This window comes from Cervus elaphus, chromosome 21, assembly GCF_910594005.1.
Source record: "Cervus elaphus chromosome 21, mCerEla1.1, whole genome shotgun sequence".
NCBI lineage: Eukaryota > Metazoa > Chordata > Mammalia > Artiodactyla > Cervidae > Cervus > Cervus elaphus.
The window spans coordinates 35,295,544-35,315,877 of NC_057835.1; the positions used below are offsets into that span (position 1 = coordinate 35,295,544).

The window sequence follows — 20,334 nt, forward strand, 5'->3', positions numbered from 1 at the left end:
ATATTATTAAGCAAATTATGAACTACCAAAATTTTTATAATAAAAAAGAGAAAATATAACTAAAATTTATAAATTAAGTTCATCTCTGCTGTTGAATAGGACCAGGAGTGGGTGGATACTTTTGTAACTGGTTTCTAGCTTACCTTTAGAAACAGAACATTTCGTAGCAGATACAAACTGTTATATACAGAATGGATAAGCAACAAGGTCCTACTGTATAGCACAGGGAATTATATTCAGTAGCCTATGATCAACTATCATGGAAACGAATGTGACAAAGAATGTATATATACATATACGTATAACTGAATCACTTTGCTGCACATATGCCATGGAGCAGCTAAGCCTGTGTGCCACAACTCGACAGAGCCTGTGCTCTAGGGCCCAGGATCTGCAACTACTGAATCTCACATGCCTAGAGCCCCTGCTCTGCAACAATAAAAGCCACCACAATGAAAAGCCCACACATTGCAACTAGAGAGTAGCCCCTGCCTGCCCCAACTGGAGAAAAGCCAGGGCAACAACAAAGACCCAGCACAGCCAAAAATAAATCAGTAAAATTTAAAAGAAAGAAATGGTAGGAGAAAAATGAGCAATGCATTCAAAATTCTAATGGGCAATAATTCTGAACCTAGCATTCTAGATAATACTAGTGACTTGTGAAGAAGGGATATGTTTCTTCTTTTCACAAAACAATTAGGATCTCCACCAAAAATGGAAAACAGACTGTGTGACAAAATCATGGTTCAAATATGAAGAAAACCAAGAAATACCATTGAGTGTCTTTCAGCAGTTGATAGTGTTATGAAACAGAAACCATTTAACCTAGAAGTGGCCCGTAAAGCATCAAGAGGATTGTGAATTTGGACATAGGGAGAATGAAATGTAGTTTTACCACACTACTTATTTCTGCAGTGAGGATTACTAAAGTAGTCATATAATACACGCTCTGTTTATTGATTTTACTTACGTGCTTGCTCAGTCCTCTTTGACTGCTTGTGACCCCATGGACGGTAGCCTGTCATGTTTCTCTGTCCCTGGGATTTCCCAGGCGAGAATACTGGAGTAGGTTGCCATTTCCTCCTCCAGGGGATCTTCCTGGCGCAGGGATTGAACCCACTTCTCTTGCACCTCCTGCTTTGGCAGGTGGATTCTTTAGCACTGCGCCATTGTGCTTTTAGAAAGAGACTTAAGTGTGGTCATAGACTACAAGATAAATATTATCAACCCTAATAATACAAAACTAAAGATACTGCTCAACAAGTAGAAGGTGGAAGGTGGTGAGGAGAAAAAAAGGACAGAATTGGAAATAGTCTCATAATATAGTGGGTAGTCAAGAGACATTGCCTACATTTATTTGTACAAAACTTATCAAAAAATTAAAATTATAACTATCAAAAATGGGTACAATCTTTCTCGTATTGATAAAGAAGATCTGTGGAAAAACTACAGCTAACAGAAATCATGATTCATTGCTAGTGGGAGGGTAGAATGCACTTTGAAAGCATGATTGGCAATTTCTTACAAAGTTATGCATACTCTTAACATACGATCCAGTAATCATATTCCTTGGTATTTACCCCAAGGAATTTAAAATTTATGTCCACACAAAACCCTTCATGTGAATGTTTACAGCAGCTTTGTTTATAATTGTCAAAACTTGGAAGCATCTAAGATGTCCTTCCACAGGTAAATGGATAAAAAGACTGGTTCAGCCAGACAATCAAATTTTTGTTACTGTTCTGTCACTAAATCATGTCTGACTCTTTGTGACCCCATGGACTGCAGCACGCCAGGCTTCCCTGTCCTTCACCATCTCCTGGAGTTTGCTCAAACTCATGTCTTTTGAGCCAGTGATGCCATCCAATCATCTCATCATCTGTCGCCCCCTTCTCCTGCTGCCTTCTATCTTACCAAGCATCAGGGTCTTTTCCAATGAGTTGGCTTTTCGCATCAGGTGGCCGAAGTATTGGAGCTTCAGCTTCAGCGTCAGTCCTTCCAATGAATATTCAGGGTTGATTTCTTTTAGGATTGACTGGTTTAATCTCCTTGTAGTCCAAGCAAGTCTCAAGAGTCTTCTCTAGCACCACAATTCAAAAGCATCAATTCTTTGGTGCTCAGTCTTCTTTATGGTCCAACTCTCACATCCATACATAAATACTGAAAAAAAAATGAAACTTTATTCAGTGACAAAAATAAATGAGCTATTAAGCCATGGAAGTCTTAGAAAAAATGAGCTATTAAGCCATGGAAAAGACATGGAAGAGCCTTAAATATATATTCTAAGTGAAAGAAGCCAATCTGAAAAGGTATGGTTTCAACTATATGACATTCTGTAAAAGGTAAATTTACAGAGACAGGTAAAATATCAGTGATTGTCAGTGTCTTTTGGGGAGGAAGGGAAAGGGATGAACAGGGGCTTTTTAGGGCAGTGAAACTATTCTGTATGATGCAGTAATGGCGGATGCAATGTCTTGTGCTTAGTCACTCAGTCACGTCCAAGTCTTTGCAACCCCATGGACTGTAATCCACCAGGCTCCTCAGGCCATAGGTCTTCTCCAGGCAAGAATACTGGAGTGGGTTGCCATGCCCTCCTCCAGGGCATTTTTCTGAACTAGGATCTCCTGCATTGCGGACTCTTTACCAACTGAGCCACCATGTAATGTCATACATTTGTTGAAAATTAAAGAATGTGCAAGTAAACCATGAACTTTAATTAAGAATAAAATATACATATTGGCTGATTAGTTGTAACAAAAGTATCACACTAATGCAAAATATTAACAATAGGGGAAACTGGCTGGGGGTGGTGGGGGAAGGGTAGAATGTAAGAGGATTCATGGGAACTCTATATTCGGCTCAGTTTTCCTATAAACTTAAAACTGCCTAAAATACTAAAACCCAGTAACTTTAAAAAGATATGCAAAATATTTCACAATGTTCTATTTTATGTTTACATGAGTTCAGAAGTACTTCTGCAAAAATGAAAATTCTTCTGCATCACCAAGAGGAGCCTACTGCATTATATATCCCTTTCCATCAATTGGCTTTCTTGCTGTGGTACTTGTGATTTCTTTCCTGTATATTTTATCACATACTACTTTCACTGCTTTCTGTGATTGGTTTGGGAATAGTATTAAATGGATTTGATTATGTGATGCGGACATTTCAGGTGAGGTAAAGAAATAAGGGTAACATTAATTTTTTATTGCCATGGTAAAAAAATTACCATAAACCTAGTGGCTTAAAACAAAACAAAATGATTGTCTGATAGCTCTGTGGGTTATGTGAGCAACATGCATCATATAGAGTTTAAATCAAGGTCCCAGCAGGGCTGTGTTCCTTGTGGGTGCTCCAGGGGAGATTCAGCTCTCTGCATTTTTTCAGCTTTCAGTGACTGCCCATGTTCCTTGGCTTGTGGTCCCCTTTCTCCATCTTCTAAAATCAGTAGTGCTGCGGCTTTCCAACCTTTCTTAATCACATCTCCCTCTGTGATCAACCCTGGAAAGTTTCTCTGCTTTTAAGGATCCAAGTGATTAGATTGCAGTGGGCTGGATAATCCAGGAGAATCTCTCCATCACAGGGTCCTTAACATATCTGTGTGTGATTACCTTCGAATACGAAAAGTAGCAATTCATAATTCTGTGGATTAGAATCTGAGTATTTGCGGGGGCTGGGCACTAGTCTGCTTACCCCCAGCAATAAGTAGAACTCTTTAGAAATTTTTATAGGGAGGAAGAAAGTGGGGTGTAGCCTGAGGTATGTGAAATTGGGAGGATTTTTTTTAAGGTTTTTTTTTTATGTGGATCATTTTTAACGTCTTTATTAAATCTGTTATAACATTGCTTCTGTTTTATGTTTTGGTTTTGTGGCCATGAGGCACATCAGATCTTAGTCCCCCAACCAGGGATGGAACCCACACCCTCTGCACTGGAAGGCGAAGAAGGCTTAACTATTGGACTGCCAGGGAAGTCCATGGGGAGGATTTTTTAAAGGAAGTTATAGGAAGTCATAGGATAGCAGGCAGATAGTACACTCTAACAATGATCTCATTTGGAGGCCAATCATAGAAACTAGTTGCTCATTTTCCAAGGATAGCTGTAGATTCAGTTCAGTTCAGTCACTCAGTCGTGTCCGACTCTTTGCGACCCCATGAACCACAGCACACCAGGCCTCCCTGTCCACCACCAACTCCCGGAGTCCATCCAAACCCATGTCCATTGAGTTGGTGATGCCATCCAACCATCTCATCCTCTGTCGTCCCCTTCTCCTCCTGCCCTCAATCTTTCCCAGCATCAGGGTCTTTTCAGATGAGTCAGCTTTTTGCATCAGGTGGCCAAAGTATTGGAGTTTCAGCTTCAACCTCAGTCCTTCCAATGAACACCCAGGAGTAATCTCCTTTAGGATGGACTGGTTGGATCTCCTTGCAGTCCAAGGGGCTCTCAAGAGTCTTCTCCAACACCACAGTTCAAAAGTATCAATTCTTTGGTGCTCAGTTTTCTTTATAGTCCAACTCTCACATCCATACATGACTACTGGAAAAACCATAGCCTTGACTAGATGGACCTTTGTTGACAAAGTAATGTCTCTGCTTTTTAATATGCTGTCTAGGTTGGTCATAATTTTCCTTCTAAGGAGTAAGCATCTTTTAATTTCATGGCTACAATCACCATCTGCAGTGATTTTGAAGCCCAGAAAAATAAAGTCAGCCACTGTTTCCACTGTTTCCCCATCTATTTCCCATGAAGTGATGGGACCAGACGCCATGATCTTAGTTTTCTGAATGTTGAATTTTAAGCCAACTTTTTCACTCTCCTCTTTCACTCTCATCAAGAGGCTTTTTATCTCCTCTTCACTTTCTGCCATAAGGGTGGTGTCATCTGCATATCTGAGGTTGATATTTCTCCTGGCAATCTTGATTCCAGCTTGTGCTTCTTCCAGCCCAGTGTTCCTCATGATGTACTCTGCATATAAGTTAAATAAGCAGGGTGACAATATACAGCCTTGACGTACTCCTTTTCCTATTTGGAACCAGTCTGTTGTTCCATTAAGTTTCCATAATTGGAAAGTGATTATATATTACATGTTATTGATAGATTATGGCTATGAGGAAGAATTGGGGCTAATCAAGCTAGTAGAAGGTGAGATGGGAGAGAGAAGAGAAGCTCAAGGGGGAGGGGATATACATATATATATATATATATAATTATGACTGATTTGTGTTGTACAGCAGAAGCCAACACAACACTGTAAAGCAATTTCCCTCAGATGAAAAAATAAATTAAAGAAGGAACTTTAGAGTCTTGCTAAAGTAATCCTATCCAAGCATTTGTTTAGTTTGCTTTGCCATAATTATTGTTTCTAAAATAAAATATGGCTTATGAAAACTGTATTTTGTCCTTTTAGGCAATACATTTGCCTAAAATATTTGTATCAGTGACAGAATTAACTACATGCTCCAGTATACCCTATGTTTATGATGACTAAATCGCCACCAAAGTTAAGTTGAAGTAACTGAGGGATTAAGTATGAAGTATAAACTAAATTAATATTTTTAGAATGACCTCTTGTTTAAGACTCTTCAATTGTACATTACTATAGCTTCAATGTGTCTATGACATTTTTATAGTTGCATAATGTATAGTCTCTTAGAAGCCATAGTAGTAAAGGAAATGCCAGAATCAAGTTTGTGTGCTAAGTCTCTGCAGTCGTGCCTGACTCTTTGTGACCCTATGGACTATGCCCGCCAGGCTCCTCTGTCCATGGGATTCTCCTGGCAAGAATACTGGAATGGGTTGCCATTTCTGTCTCCAGGGGATCTTCCTAACCCAGGGACTGAGCCAGCATCTCTTATGTTTCTTGCATTGGCAGGCAGGTTCTTTACCACTAGTGCCACCTGGGACTTGTAAATAAAAAAATAGTCTGATGCTAAGAAGTCTCAATTTAACATGATTGCCAGGCAATCAAGCAATCTTTTTTTTTTTTCTTTAGTGCTGTTACCTTTTACTGAACTTCAGCATCATATCTGATCTATTACTTTACCTGGGCCAATACCAGTGTTGAAAGGGCAAGGAAGCTAAAATAATCTATGCCTGAAATATGACCAGGGAAATGCTCTTCTTGCAAAAAGATGGCCTTGGATTTTCCGTCTTTCAGTCCAGGAGTTGTCCCACTGTGGGCCTCACCAAAAGAAGCCTACTGTGCACCAGGCTTTGACTTTTTGAACCACACCAATTCATGCATATGAAATGAATGTTATGGCTGAGCTAGTTTATACTCAACCTCTTTTCTCAATCTTATTTTCTACCATCTCCTTTTTATGGTATGCTTCAACCTCATTAGTATTTTGGGGAAAAGCTGGACCCTGCCCATCATCTTGGTTGTTCTCTTCTTTTCCTGGCAAACAGTGCCCAGAGTTTCAATAGAGGAAGCGGGGAAGGATACAACACATTCAGAGTTTGTAAAAGACCTTATTTACCATCAAAGTGAAGGTTTCCAGATACTCCAACTCTGTTTTCTTATGCTCTTAAGTCTTTGATGAGGAATTAAGAACTCCAGCCAGGGCTACAGAAGACGGAGGTGCCTGGCAGAAGGCACTACGTGGTGTCCTGAAGCTGTTCATTAATTATGAATGATGTTGCGGAGTGAACAGAAACTATTAGTATCTTAATTTCTACATGAGCACTTCTGAGAGAAATCCGAATCTGCACATTTAAACAACTGTTTCCTTGCTAGATTCCATTGCCTTTTTTTCAACACATTCTTTTGTGGGTTTTGTACAGACCTTTTCTGATGGAAGAAAATTGCATACACAGTTCTTCAATTGGGGACAGTCGGTAAGAACGAAATATTATTTTATCTAGACAAACACCTGATGGAAAGCATGATTTATTTACTTACTTTTTACGTTAGAGAAGGCTCCTGACTGGGGGAGGAGGAAATGCATTCATTCCTTGCTGCTTGGAGTACATTGTGAAAAGGTTCAATCCTATTTGATTTTCCCATTCATTATGGGGTGTGTGTTTCCTAAGTCTTCCGCTCTGTTCCTTTTGTTTATTGTTTACCAGGCACTGTGGGGTCTGCTCTTTAATGTGCCTGGTCCTTTGTTCTTCTGCCATAGGGTGTGAAGATATTTACTTACTTGTCCTCTGCTCTAAACAGCCGTGTGCAAAAGAAAGAGGAAAATTGCATCTTATCCATCAGCTCCTCATATATCATTCAAAAACTGTGAAAAAAAAACAAAAACAAAAACTGTGCCCTTAGTATAAGAAAAGTACAATCCCTCTAGATTTCATTACAGAAGGGTATAGTGATTTATCACAAACCATGCTATGAAAAGATATCATCTGGAAACATGATTATTTAAACGTAAATAATTACATTAAAAAATGGGAAAGATATCTTAATTTTTTGTTTCGTTAATGCTTTCAACTGTTGGAACAGATGAACGTGCCACTTTCTTGCATCAAAACCATTTGCTCCGTGGTTTATTTAAATATCACTAGGGTGAACTGTTTAAAGTTGTTCAAAGTGGGAAAAAATGACTCTAAAAGATGTACATGGATAGTATGAAGACCAAAAATACATATGGATTGTTTGGTTGCTTGTTAAATTAATTGCTCATTAGGACCTGGCTCTGGTTCTAAATGAGAAAAGGCAATAAACAGAAACATTAAAATCAGGACAGGCTCTGTGGTTCTGTCCATTTTCAAATCCTAAGAACCTATGTCTACATCTGTACCTACATTTATGGATCTGTAACTATGTCTGTATATCTTTTGATGAGCAGTCAATAACAGCTTTGTCTTTTCAATTAGTGACACTGTCATAAATCATAGCAACTCAGAAACAAAACTGGCACAAATATTCTTGCCTCTGGTTGAATTTACATTCTCTCCTCACGTTGAAAAAGAGTTATAGACATGCAAAAGCTCTCCCTCCAAAACACTACGGTGCCAGGACGATACTTATTGTATCTGGAGTTTATTGTATGGGCCAAGCTGTCACTTTCCCGTAGCGTCTTCATTTATTATGTTAATTAACTTCCCCAGTGCAGGCAAGAGGGTATCCGCCTGGTGAAATAGTCTCGGTTGGGGGTTGGGGCGGGGTAGTTGAAAGCAAACCTGTTTTGTGCCTGAATAAAACCCCCATCAATGTGTTTCTTTTCAAAGACCGGAGGGTCAATACCACGGTTGTTTTTGTTCCCATCCAGTTATGTAACCGTGGGGACTTGTTTCTTTGCTTTCAGGATTTGTACAAAACACATTAACGCTAAACAATAGGCGCGAGTCAGGGGAGCAAACCCTCGAGCTGTGTCTTGGAGTCCGTCCTCCTGGGTTTGGGAATCTCCAATGAGTTCCATCTCCAGTGCTGACTGTGTGTGTGCGTGTGTGTGTGTGTGTGAGCGCGTGTGTGTGTTTAGTTAGCTGGCACGCAACACACTTCCCCAGGGTTGTGCTTCCTTTTTCCTGAGATTTGGCGAAGGGTAAAGGGTCGGAGTCACATGGATACAAAGCATTTGATTAATGTCCAAGTCACCGCCAGGGCTGCCGGAGCCGCCTCCCCTCCAGCCCGGGCCGTGTGAGGCCAGAGCCGCGCGGGGCGCGGCGCGCAGGTCCCCGGGCCCCCCGGGAGCGGCCTCTGTTGAGCTCCCCCTGCCTCCCGCGCCCGGCGCCCCCTCCTTCTCCCCGCGCCCCCCGCCTCTCCGCCGCACGTAAAGTCGCCCGTCCCACAGCGGACCCGGCGGAGGCGGCCACTTTCCCCGGCGGGCGCGCGGGACCCGGGGCAGCGGCGGGCGCGCGGCCGGGCGCCCACCATGAGCGACGAGGGTCGCGGGGACGGGCGCGCCGAGAGCGCCCGGGACCTGGAGAAGCAGCTCCGGCTGCGCGTGTGCGTGCTCAGCGAGCTGCAGAAGACCGAGCGCGACTACGTGGGCACGCTGGAGTTCCTGGTGTCGGTGAGCGGCGCGCGCGGGCGGCATTGTCTGTGGGCACCTGGGTACCCGTCCGGGCGTCGCGGGCGCCCCAGTGTGCGCGCCCACGCTGGGGCCCCCGGCGGGGGGATGCTGCATGCCTCCAGACGCGCCGGGGCCGAAAGTTAGCTCGCGTGGGAGAAGGTTCTTGTTCGGGGAATCTCTGCTGCTCTGTCTCCCCTCTCTCACCTCTACCCACTCCCTGGTCTGCTCGAGTGCGTTGTGATTTTTTCCCCCCTTCTCTTCCTCTCTGGGGCGGGGGGCGGGGGGGTGGCGGTTTGGATTTCCTTTGAAGACGCTTGGCTAGGTGATTCAAGTCTAGCTGCTCCGTTCATGTACATTTAGTTTTTGTTTGTTTTTAATCCTTGATTCTTATGGAACTTGAGTTCATTATTCAGGACACACGGCAGTGAAGTCTCTTTAGTTATAATAATCTTTGGGGGGGCGGGGCGGGGGCGCGCACAGAAAGCAGCGGGGTTATGATCTCCAGCAGCTGTGGGATATTAAAGCCACAGGAACTGCTCACCGCCATCCTAGTCCTCCTGTCTCCTCCCTCCACCCCCCAACCCGGGGTTTAAATCCCCACCCCCGTGGGTTCAGCTCTTGGGTCCCCTGTTCGCACTGAGCCCAGGGAAGCGGTGTAATAAATCTCCCATCCAGCGACTTCAGGATTTCTTGAAACTGGCAGGAACTTTGTTTCGGAGTTTCAGCTTGACTCATTGGAAGTGTGTGCTCTGAAAATGTTTCATTCATTTTAGAGCCAGGAGGGGCAAAACTCAGTGAAAGAAACTTCTTAGACATCATTCAGAAGCTGAATATTTCTCTGTTCGCTGCTGCAGAGACACAGAATTTGAGGGTAGGCTCCTCTCCACTGAAACGCGCAGGAGAGCATCATTCAGACACAGAGGACCTTTAGCCTTTGCGAAAATCTCCCTCAATCTTCTAACCTCCTCTTTCCACCACCCTATTCCATTCCCCTTGGTCTGCAAAGGCCAAACTTCCCGCGCAGTGTTCTGAGAGAGGTACACTATCTGCTGATCGTGATAGTGGAAATTCAGTTCTTGGGGTGAGACGCACTGCCTGGCTTCTGGTTCACTTCTCAAATTAAAATCGATATACTTGAGCCTCCAGGGGCCATATTCTTTGGAAAAGTGTGGATATTTGCAAATATACTGGTAATTGGTGATAAGTAGGATTTTTGTACACTTCCATGCGTCATTGTCGAAAAAGAATGTTTTTAAAGCAAACTTGATTTTTCACAGCTTCAGATTTGACTTTCATGAAACTTTGTTGGTGAACAAGTTCTTTGACTTTCGAAGAATCTGAGTAACTTTTCAAGTTGCCTTAGGAACGTCTTTCTGGAGGTATAGGGGAATAGTATTGAGCAAAACACTCCTAGTTTACAAAAATAGCTAACGTAACCTACCTTAAAAACCAATGTGTTGATTTTTATTTAAAATAACAGTTTTTCCTCTAGTCTTAACACCTGATTACTTAAAATGATAATATAATTCTATGTAGAGTTAGGTAAGAAATTATGGGAGGTATAAAATAGATTGCATTTTACTGTTAGTCGATCATTTTATGATTCATTATTTTTATCTCATTTATAAATCATGAACTCTTCCACTTTTCCTTTTCTTTATTTGCTGTTTTCATGTACATGTTCACACACACACCAGCACTAATTGGCCCGAAAGTCTGCCTAAACAGAAGTCTACTCTGGCTTCCTTTTGGTTTTATAAACATTGAAAATTTAAGATCTACCTATAATAGATCATTAGATTTTTTGGGGGGGTATTATTTGTAGCAGCGTTTAATTCGTCATCTGTTTTATGTGGTTACCTTCAGTTGGTTAGCCAATCTAGTTTTAATTTTATCCTAACTGATACACACCAAGAGCTTTAAAAATATTCAAACCCTTTGGCCTGGTAATTCCTGTTCTAGGAATCCATCCTTAGGGAATGGTCAGAAATACAGACAAAAGAAGTTTTTTTTTTATCTTTAAATAGCTGTAGTATTAAATAAGTGCAGTGGTAAATTTGTTGCAAACATTTGCTAATGAATTTCCAATTCAAATTTAAATATTTGTTCATTAGTCATTGTTTTTGATTTCTGTCAAAACTTCAGCCCATCAGCATGGGTGAGGGTAATTCTGATCTTTATTACAGAGATGAAAAACATATTTTTAGTTTTCCTGAGAACATATTTTTACTTACACAGCCATAAAGGAGCAAGCAAATTGTGTTATTTCTCTGGATTAAGTGATCATATAGCCTGAGGGGAAACTTTTTTTAATAAGATGGTTTCTCTTTTTCTTTCCCACCCTTGGCCTTTTAAGGACAGAGCACCTCCCCCCTCCCCCACCTTCCCCACCAACACTTCTTCCCACCCCCAGATAGTCCGTGAACATTGCCTTTTTCATCTGCCGGTTTTATCAGTCTGTATGATCTATATGCACCTTCTCTCCAGTAGCCACCCAGGCACACACTTCTTGTCTGAACAAGGCTCTGAACTTGAAGCTTGCTGCTGTCATTTGAGGGGTGCCCTCTTCCCATGGGTTGCTTCAGTCTTCTTGTTCTGCTCCTCCCTAACCCTTAGCAACCTGCTGGCTTCCTACTAGGCTTTCAAGACTCTTCATCACCTTCAGTAAAACTTTCATGACTCCGTCCCTCCATCTTGCCTGGGCTAGAGTGCTCACTGTTCAGTACCCACTCTTCTCTGTAGTCACTTCTTCCATGGAGCCAGAACAAGCTTGGGCAGGTATCTGACTAGCTTTGGCTCATTCTTCTAGAATGCAAGCTTCTTGAGGACAGGGCCACATTTTACTCACCTCTGTTTCCCTAGACTTTTGTGCGGTACTTGTGACATCGTAAGTGCTCAATAAATGCTTACTGCACGAATGAATGGATGAATTACTGAATTTGTCTTCTAAACCTCCTGCCCCACTTTTAAGGACAGTTCCTCAATCATCCCTAAATTCCTGAGTTTTTTTCCCATTTGGTCTGTATAGATGGTGGAAGTTAGGTTTCACTCAGGCACATATGTATTATGTAACAAGAAGCTTTAAGTTAAAAATGTAGTGTCTGCATTTAAAAGTGAAACTATTTAAATCAGGTATCAAGGTATTAAGGACATTGTAGCAGTGTTATTTAAATCCATTGCAGTCTAAATTTTCATTTGGGTCCTTGGATAGATTATATTATTGGAATTGATTATTTTTAGATCTTAGGTAAAATGGTAGAGAGTGACAATTTGTTTAAACTTCTGTTCTTGTTTTGCTTGGGAAATGAAAGTCTAGGCTTCATTAGGAATACTCTAAAACATTTCTAGAAGAAAATGCTTTTATAGACCTAATATCCAGTGTTTGATGTCCAGAGTCTGGACAATAGTAGGTTGTAACTGGTTTCCTGGAGAAAGGACAGACCAGGGTCGATTTCAAGGGTGTGTCTTATACGGTCACACAGGGCTGCCAAGTCTGAAGGACCTCAAGCTTAGTTTGATGCTGTGCCATCAATGTCTTGAAATTCTTACTAATTTTATCTTGGACGTTGTGCTTTGCACGTGAAATCCAGTGGGACGATGGGATGTGAGCGGAACAGATACACGAAAGAAAAAAATACAGCTTCAGACTTCAATAAAACTTTAAAAATTTATTTATTTATTTGTTTATGGGTGTTTGTTGCTGCTTGGGCTTTTCTCTATTTTCAGAGAGTGGAGGCTACTCTCTAGTTGCGGTGTGAGGGCTTCTCACTGCGGTGGCTTCTCTTGTTGCAGAGCATGGGCTCCAGGGCACAGAGGCTTCAGTAGTTGTGACTTCTGGGCTCTCGAGCACAGGCTCAACAGTTGTGGCCCAGGGGCTTAGTTGCTCTACGGCATGTGGGATCTTCCGGGGCCAGGCATGACCCCAGTTTCCTTCATTAGCAGGTGGATTCTTTACCACTGAGCAACTAGGGAAACCCTTCAGTATCCTTAATAGCACTTTTTTTTTTTCTTTCCTTTTGAATAAAAGGCCTCACGTTTGAATTTTGCACTGGGCCTGGAAAATCGTGTCAATACGTTTCACTGTGGCAGGTGGCATTGAGGCAGGGTGATCGTATAATTTTTGTTTAAACTGGGACACTTGTGAGGACGCAGGGGCCTGCTATTAATAATTACACAGGGAAGCAGATGTATACTGGGATTGTACCTGGCTAATCAGAAAGCACAGTTATTTCCCATTGTTGGAACATTAAGACACAGACTCTGAGTTCAGCTGTATATCTTTTCATAAACAAAAGATTCTGAAATTTGTTACCTGTCCAGGCTTTCCCCTCAGATACCCCAGAATCTGAGTCCTGTCTCTCATTGCTATACAGAGCCTCAGATTTTGGTCAAGGTGAGTATCTGATTTGTGTGTCTGTTATGTTCTCCTCTGCCTTTTTTCTGTGTCTGAGTCTCTGCTTCCTCTTTCTCTGTGTTTCCCTTTGGTCAGTTTGGTCCTTCCCCTGGTAATCTTGACTTTAAGACAGTGACAGGTTGCAGTCTATGTAACAACAGTCAGAGTTAGTGTGGTGCCTTACAGTTTATACTGAGCAACTGTGTGTTTCTCATCCGATTTGGCTTATTATACGTGAATCTCTTGTGCCCATTTGTGTCCTACTCCTTGCAACCCAATGGACTGTAGCCTGCCAGGCTCCTCTGTCCATGGAATTTTCCAGGCAAGAATACAAGAGTGGGCTGCCATTTCCTCCTCCAGGGGATCTTTCCAAACCAGGATCGAACCTGCGTCTCTTGCATCTCCTGCATTGGCAGGCGGATACTTTACCACTGCACCACCTGGAAAGCCCTTGGCTCTTTCACATGGTGCTCCTGAGAGCTCCAGGCTTCTGGGGTTGGGCTTCAGGAGCCCTTGGAGAGGATCCAGGGAGTTGAATTGTGTGGCTTTAGGCTCTCCACCCTGGCACCTCCTCATGTGGCCCCACTGTCCTCTGATTTGTGTTTTTGCTAAAGCAGTTAGAAAAACCCCTCATCTGGGTGGGAAACCCGGAGAGAGCAGAGATGGCACCTTTACTTCCTCTGTATGCTTTACTTGAGCTCATCGTGGTGCTTTGTAAACAGCAGGTACTCAAGAAAACAAATAGACAGATGAAGCAAAGGCAAACAAAATGGTTTGAATGGGTCTCAGTCATGATGCAGCATTTTGAGGTGAAGATAAATTGGTTCATTACATAATAATGCATAGGCTTGTGTTTTGCGTGGACCTGTGTGCCCCTCAGCATTATATATTGCAGGCTGAACCCTCAGTATTCAGGTAATCACAGTGCCATCTGGGAGCTGAAGTGGTAGAGTAGTAAGCCAAGTAAGCCAAGCCAAGTAGTAAGGCAGGTAGGCACAAGGGGTTCCCTCAGCCTGGGGTCAGGGGAAGGGTGGGTAAGAGGTGATAACAGAGCTGGCTCCTGAAGGATGAGGAGGAACGCGCCAGACTTGGAAGAAATGTATCCATCCTGAATTAGTAAAACACATTGAGGCTAACCGTGGTATGGCAGGCAGCGGGTGCTGCTGGCGTGGCTTGGCATGCTCTAGTGCTGAAGAGTCTTAACTAATGGGGATAAGAAGTCCTGTATGCTTATTGAGTATTGGGAAGAGATGAGGTATGTTCAGACCGGTTTGAGAAGGGTTCCATAAAATTATGACTTCAGTTAAAGACAGTGAGAAGTCAGTTGTGTGGGGCTTGCTCCCTTGTTGATAATAAGTCCAGGGCCTCCAAGGTTGGCAGTGGGGAGGGGTCACTTGTGGGAAGAAGTTGCCAGGCCAAGATTCCCTGAATCTATGTCTTTGAATTTGGCCTTGGGACTCCTTCCTCTTGTTCTTTATTTCTGCCACCTCCCTGGCCCTCTGGCTCCCCTGGTCCTCAGATGGTAAAGAATCTGCCTGCCATCTGGGAGACCTGGGGTCGACCCCTGGGTAGGGAGGATCTCCCAGAGAAGGAAATGACAGCCCACTCCAGTATTCTTGCCTGGAGAATCCCATGGACAGAGGAGCCTGGCGGGCTACCGTCCATGGGGTCGTAGAGTCGGACACGACTGAGCGACTAACACATTGGCCTTTAGCTTACGCTGCTTCTTTGGCTGTTCACACAAGAATGCAGAGAAGGTGTTTTCTTGCTCCTCTTAATCTGGGACAGTTTATAAACTTCCAAAAGTTGTTACTGTTTACTGAGGGAGTGCACAGACCAGTAATCCCGGAAACGACACAAAACATAAACATAGTCTAGCTTGTGTAACACAGGTTTCTGCTCCTACCAAAGTGATCTTGCTCTCCAGGTCTGCAGACCCTGCCCTATTTTCATCCTAAACCTTAAGACAGCTCCTGTTGATCCTCCTGGCTGGACCCTACTCCCGGGCTGGCTTGACTGGGTTCTTTTTTTCGAGTCGTTAGCCTGAAGGTGTATTCTTGAGGATGGCGTCAGGAAGTAGCGCTTAAGCTGTCGTGACTATTTACCGTAATTACAGTAGGAAACATACCATGAATTAAATGGGGCTCTTGCATAGTTCTGATATTTGGAGTGTTAATCATGTGACCAGAACTGACTTACTGTCTAGGGGGATGTGGAGAGGGATGTGTCTTTAGTCTTAAGGCTTCATTTGCATGATTATGCTGTATTATAATTTGATAACATTGATATGAGTAGGCTTTATTGAGATTAGCTTTGTTTCTTAGCAAGAGAATTCTATCAGCAGAGTTGAGGAACGAAGATTGAAGTCTAGTTACCTGTTAGGAGTTTCAAACATTTCACTGGTCCAGGTAAGAACGGTGGAATGTCTGATCTAAGGTAGAAACAATGATGAAGATAAAAAAAACTAAACCCAAACAAAACTCTAAAAAAAAAAAAAAAATCAAACCATAAAACATCAAAACACAAGAGACATTTCTTGGGTAGAACCACTAACATTTATGTTCACTCAGAGGTGGAAGCTTAAGTAGAATGGACAATATAATATTAGAATGGTTTCTAGTTTGAAGACAGAGTGGGGAGAGGCATTAACTTGAAGTGCAAGGGGCAGAACAGCGTGGGGAGGAGAAAAGTGAATTTTGTTTTCAACTTGCTGAGTTCAAAGTCTGCTATAATTTTTGAAGATTAGAATGTGGAGATCAGAGATGGAGAAGGTAACTAATTATGTATGTTGAAGCCATCAGGTAGATGAGATGACAAAGGGGAAGCAATTCAAGGAAGAAAACATCCTAACCAAGAATAGGATGTAGGATGTAATAGGATGTACAGTGCCCTGGTAACTTGGATTGAGTTGTCAAGGGTTGAAACAAAGAACTGGGGTCAAGTGATCTCTTGAAAGCCAAGGAAAGATCTAGTTCCCAGAAGAAAGGTTCCTTTCAACTCTCAGAGCTTTACAGAAGTAGGTCGTGTGAAGACTGAAGAGACAGCTGGATTTGGCAATTAGAACGTCACTGAAGTTTTGGCTTCAGGAACATGCATGAGCAGAAGCTTAAGAAGGAGTTGGAAGACATGACCTGACTGGAAGCCGAGGAGATGAAGATGGATGGAAAAGCTATTCAAGGAGGCTGGTAGTAAATGCAAGGAGAGAAACAGGTTATAAACATTAAGGGATGTCTAGGGATGTTTGAGGGAGATGAGTATAGCTGAGGAGATGGAGATGATAGATAAAAGGAACTAAAGCAGCTTCAGCAGAGCATTGTCGAAGTCAAATGCATCGCTTGGTAAATCAAGAGCCACCATGGAGCTGGGAGGCAAGGAAGGCACTTGTCAAAATTTTCCGAACCATCCTGCCATGGAACATACCCACAGCAAAACGTCATGACAGAGTCTAAACTTTTTTAACTCTTGCATGTTTTTATACAGAGTGAAGTAAGCCAGAAAGATAAAGAACATTACAGCATACTAACACATATATATGGAATTTAGAAAGATGGTAACGATAACCCTATATGCAAAACAGAAAAAGAGACACAGAAATACAGAACAGACTTTTGAACTCTGTGGGAGAAGGTGAGGGTGGGATGTTTCAAAAGAACAGCATGTATACTATCTATGGTGAAACAGATCACCAGCCCAGGTGGGATGCATGAGACAAGTGCTCGGGCCTGGTGCGCTGGGAAGACCCAGAGGAATCGGGTGGAGAGGGAGGTGGGAGGGGGGATCGGGATGGGGAATAAGTGTAAATCTATGGCTGATTCATATCAATGTATGACCAAAAAAAAAAAAAAATGAAAAAAGGTTATAGACAATTCACAAAAAGTGAAATTCAGCTAGTTAATAAATATTGAAAATATTAAAAAAAATAAAAAAATAAAATAATAAAATAAAATTCCGGAACTGCTGGGTCACACCCTTTGCATCTCTCTGTGACCACTCGCCAGCAGCTCTGCCTCCCGCATGGGGTCAGTGGGGTGAAGTGTGTGGTACAGACCATGGGTTTAGAGGCCCAATAACCTTGGTTAAAGTCTTGGTACTGACATGTACAAACAGTGTAATGTTGGCAACTTATATAGATAGCCTCTTTATGCCTCCTTGAATATCTGGAAAACATAGTCGATACTGTGTCACAGGGCTGGCCTAAAATTTAAATCAACTTCTGTAGGTTAAGTGTGACTTTTTAAAATGCAACATACAAATTTAGAAGTCAGAAGAGGGAAGTAGCTTGTCTTAATTTATTATTAAATCTATTACGAGTAGGTTCAAATCTTGAAAATAATGATATAATCATTTTTTAAAATCATGATATAAATGATGTACAATTTATGCATTACATTTAACGCACATTGCAATCATTGCCCACACTTTTAAAAAAGAAACGCTGGTTTACCTGACAACATTTTTGTCAGATTACATATTATCCCCAGTACTTGTCTTTTGAGTGTTTTTTTTTTTTTTTTTTTTTAACTCTGCATGTGTGCATGCTAAGTCTCTTCAGTCATGTCCAACTCTTTGCGACCCCATGGACTCTAGCCTTCCAGGCTCCTCTGTCCCTGGGATTCTCCAGGCAAGAATACTGGAGTGGGTTGCCCTTTCCAACTCCAGGGGATCTTCCTGATCCAGGGATTGAACCGAAGACTCTTAAGTCTCCTGCATTGGTAGGTGGATTCTTTACCACTAGTGCCACCCGGGAAGCCCTTTTTACTCTATACCTGGCATTATATTTTCATATGTAATTTAATACCAAATTAAATTGTTATGCTTGAGTTTTAGGTATAATTGATTTGACCTAAAGATAATTGTTTTTATTAAGTATTTAAAATCTTATTTATAATATTTGTTTTTCATAATATATGCATTTTTATTATTCTCAACTTAGTAAATGTTTCTTTTCTTGAAAGTGTGGTTGGGTCACTTTACCAGTAGTTTTGAGCATAATCATTCAAATCTTGACACATCTAATAAAAACTTTGTTTTCTAATTTTTCCCCATTCTCATGAACTATTGCATTTGGTCCATGAGTTCTTTGATTGCAGTTTTTAAGACAATTGATATCTTAAGTTAAAGTTCTGATACTTAAACACTTTTAGTTACTGTGGATGATTTCAGACTTTGAATCCTTGAATAATTTTTTTTAAAATTCTAGCTTTGCCATATAGCTAAGTATAGTGTACAAAAAAAGACCTATTTCATTGGAGGATATCTAAGCCAAGGACATTATGTTCTAAATACATATTTTCCATGAAAAGACAGGCCCTTCATTTGAAAAGGTTAAATGGTATAATACTTAAGAAATGACCCCAGCTGGTTAAATTTAGCATACTGATATGAAACTATTTTCTGGGTTTATAGCAAAAATCTAGCAATGTAGAATATGAATGGGTAAGTATTTTAATTCATGTCAAAGCTTCATTTCTCTGAGAAAGTCAAATAAGGGTTGATATCTCTGTTTGACTTTGCTTTGCCACTTTTGTGATTTTAATTATCTATTTAAGTTGTCTTCTTGCCAGGAGGAGAAGCTTTATAGACGGTGACACATTTTCAGCGGTTGTGCAAGAAACACTGTTTTCCTTTGATGCCTTGTAATGTCTCAACTTGGCCTTGGTTTCTTGCTCCCTTGGATTCTAGTTTTTTCTTATTTGAGACTATTGCCCCAAAGAAAGAAACATAGGATTCCAAAAATGACATCTCCTATTCCAAAGTTTTATTTCTGTCAGTAGAACTAGGGGAAGAGCTATGAAAAGACATTATTTCATCTAAATGTTAGTCCCACGCCACACATTCAAAGATTATTTTAATAACTCATTATTTTCCCAGAGGTGAAATTAGGAGAGTAAAGGGGACTTCCATTTTTTACAGAGTATATCCATGTCATGTTTGACTTTATATAATTTTAATATATATAGAAATACATTTTATTTATAGATTTTACATTCTCCACATTTTCTGGAATATTCTAGATATACCTTTTTCTCAAGTTTTCTTGTCCCTCTTAATAATGATATCCCTGGCCAAGACTTCCCCTTCTCCCTGGCTGGTATGAGGTTGTGATAGTAGATGAGGGCAGACATTTTGGACCATGAAATCGAAGTCATATGTTGAGGATGACAGAGGAACAAATAAAGACGAGTCCATTTCTTTATTAAAGAAATCTAAGCTGTAGCCTATCAAAAATGGGCCTGTTAGATAAATTAGTATTTAGCTCTGTCCTAAAGTCATTTTTTTGAGATTTCACATTTTGCTTCCAAATTCATATTAATTTATGCAAATTATCAACAAATTGGCAAACTCTATTTTTTGCCTTTGTCTTGTCAAGTAGCGTAATCTTAATGTTTAAAATTCATTTTTAGCTTTTCTTTAATGACTCTTCTGTAGCTCACCAATGATTTCCCTAGATTATGCTAAAACCACACTTTTTTTTTTTTCTAGAAAAGAACAGTCCTTTTTTTTTTAAAACCTGTACTTATAATTCTTTTTCCAGAAGACCAGAATTTTTGTGTTTATTATGTATATTTACAAGGATATTTGTTCAGCTGCTTTCTCTGAGGCCAAACAACAGTAGTTTAAACAACACAGAAGGATTGTTTGTGACTATGAAAGCGGTATGTAATCAACATGCCTTTTTTGTATCCTCTCTTGGCGCTGTGGTTATTTAATTTTTTAGTACTATTGCCCAACAGTGTCCCGGGGCATGAGCAGCGTCATCAGGTCATTAAGAGACCTCATGTCCTGTCTTCCTGCTCCAGCATCCCCTAGGACCATCTACATCAGTCTGTAGGACGGAGAACCAATATTTAATATGGTTTCTCTGGTGGTTCCAGTGTGCAGAGGATGTTGGAGAACCAACACACCAGGGTTTTGTTTTTGTCCATATGGTTGAAGTTGGCCTACTAGGATCCCTTGCAAGTTCTAGCCTCAGAGGGACTGAGGG

At 41.4% G+C, this 20,334-nt stretch overlaps 1 protein-coding gene across 3 annotated transcripts in view; it reads left to right on the plus strand.

Moving 5' to 3' along the window:
- Positions 1–8,462: 8,462 nt before the first annotated feature.
- The window catches only part of PREX2 (phosphatidylinositol-3,4,5-trisphosphate dependent Rac exchange factor 2), a 291,844-nt gene continuing 279,972 nt past the window's right edge, over positions 8,463–20,334 (plus strand). The window contains exon 1 of one of the 3 annotated variants that reach the window (XM_043879148.1): positions 8,463–8,956. In XM_043879148.1, the coding sequence (XP_043735083.1) occupies positions 8,816–8,956 (141 nt within the window). In that variant the 5' untranslated portion in view covers positions 8,463–8,815. The remainder of the gene's footprint in view (positions 8,957–20,334) is intronic. The other 2 variants (XR_006336296.1, XM_043879147.1) reach the window with 2 other exon arrangements.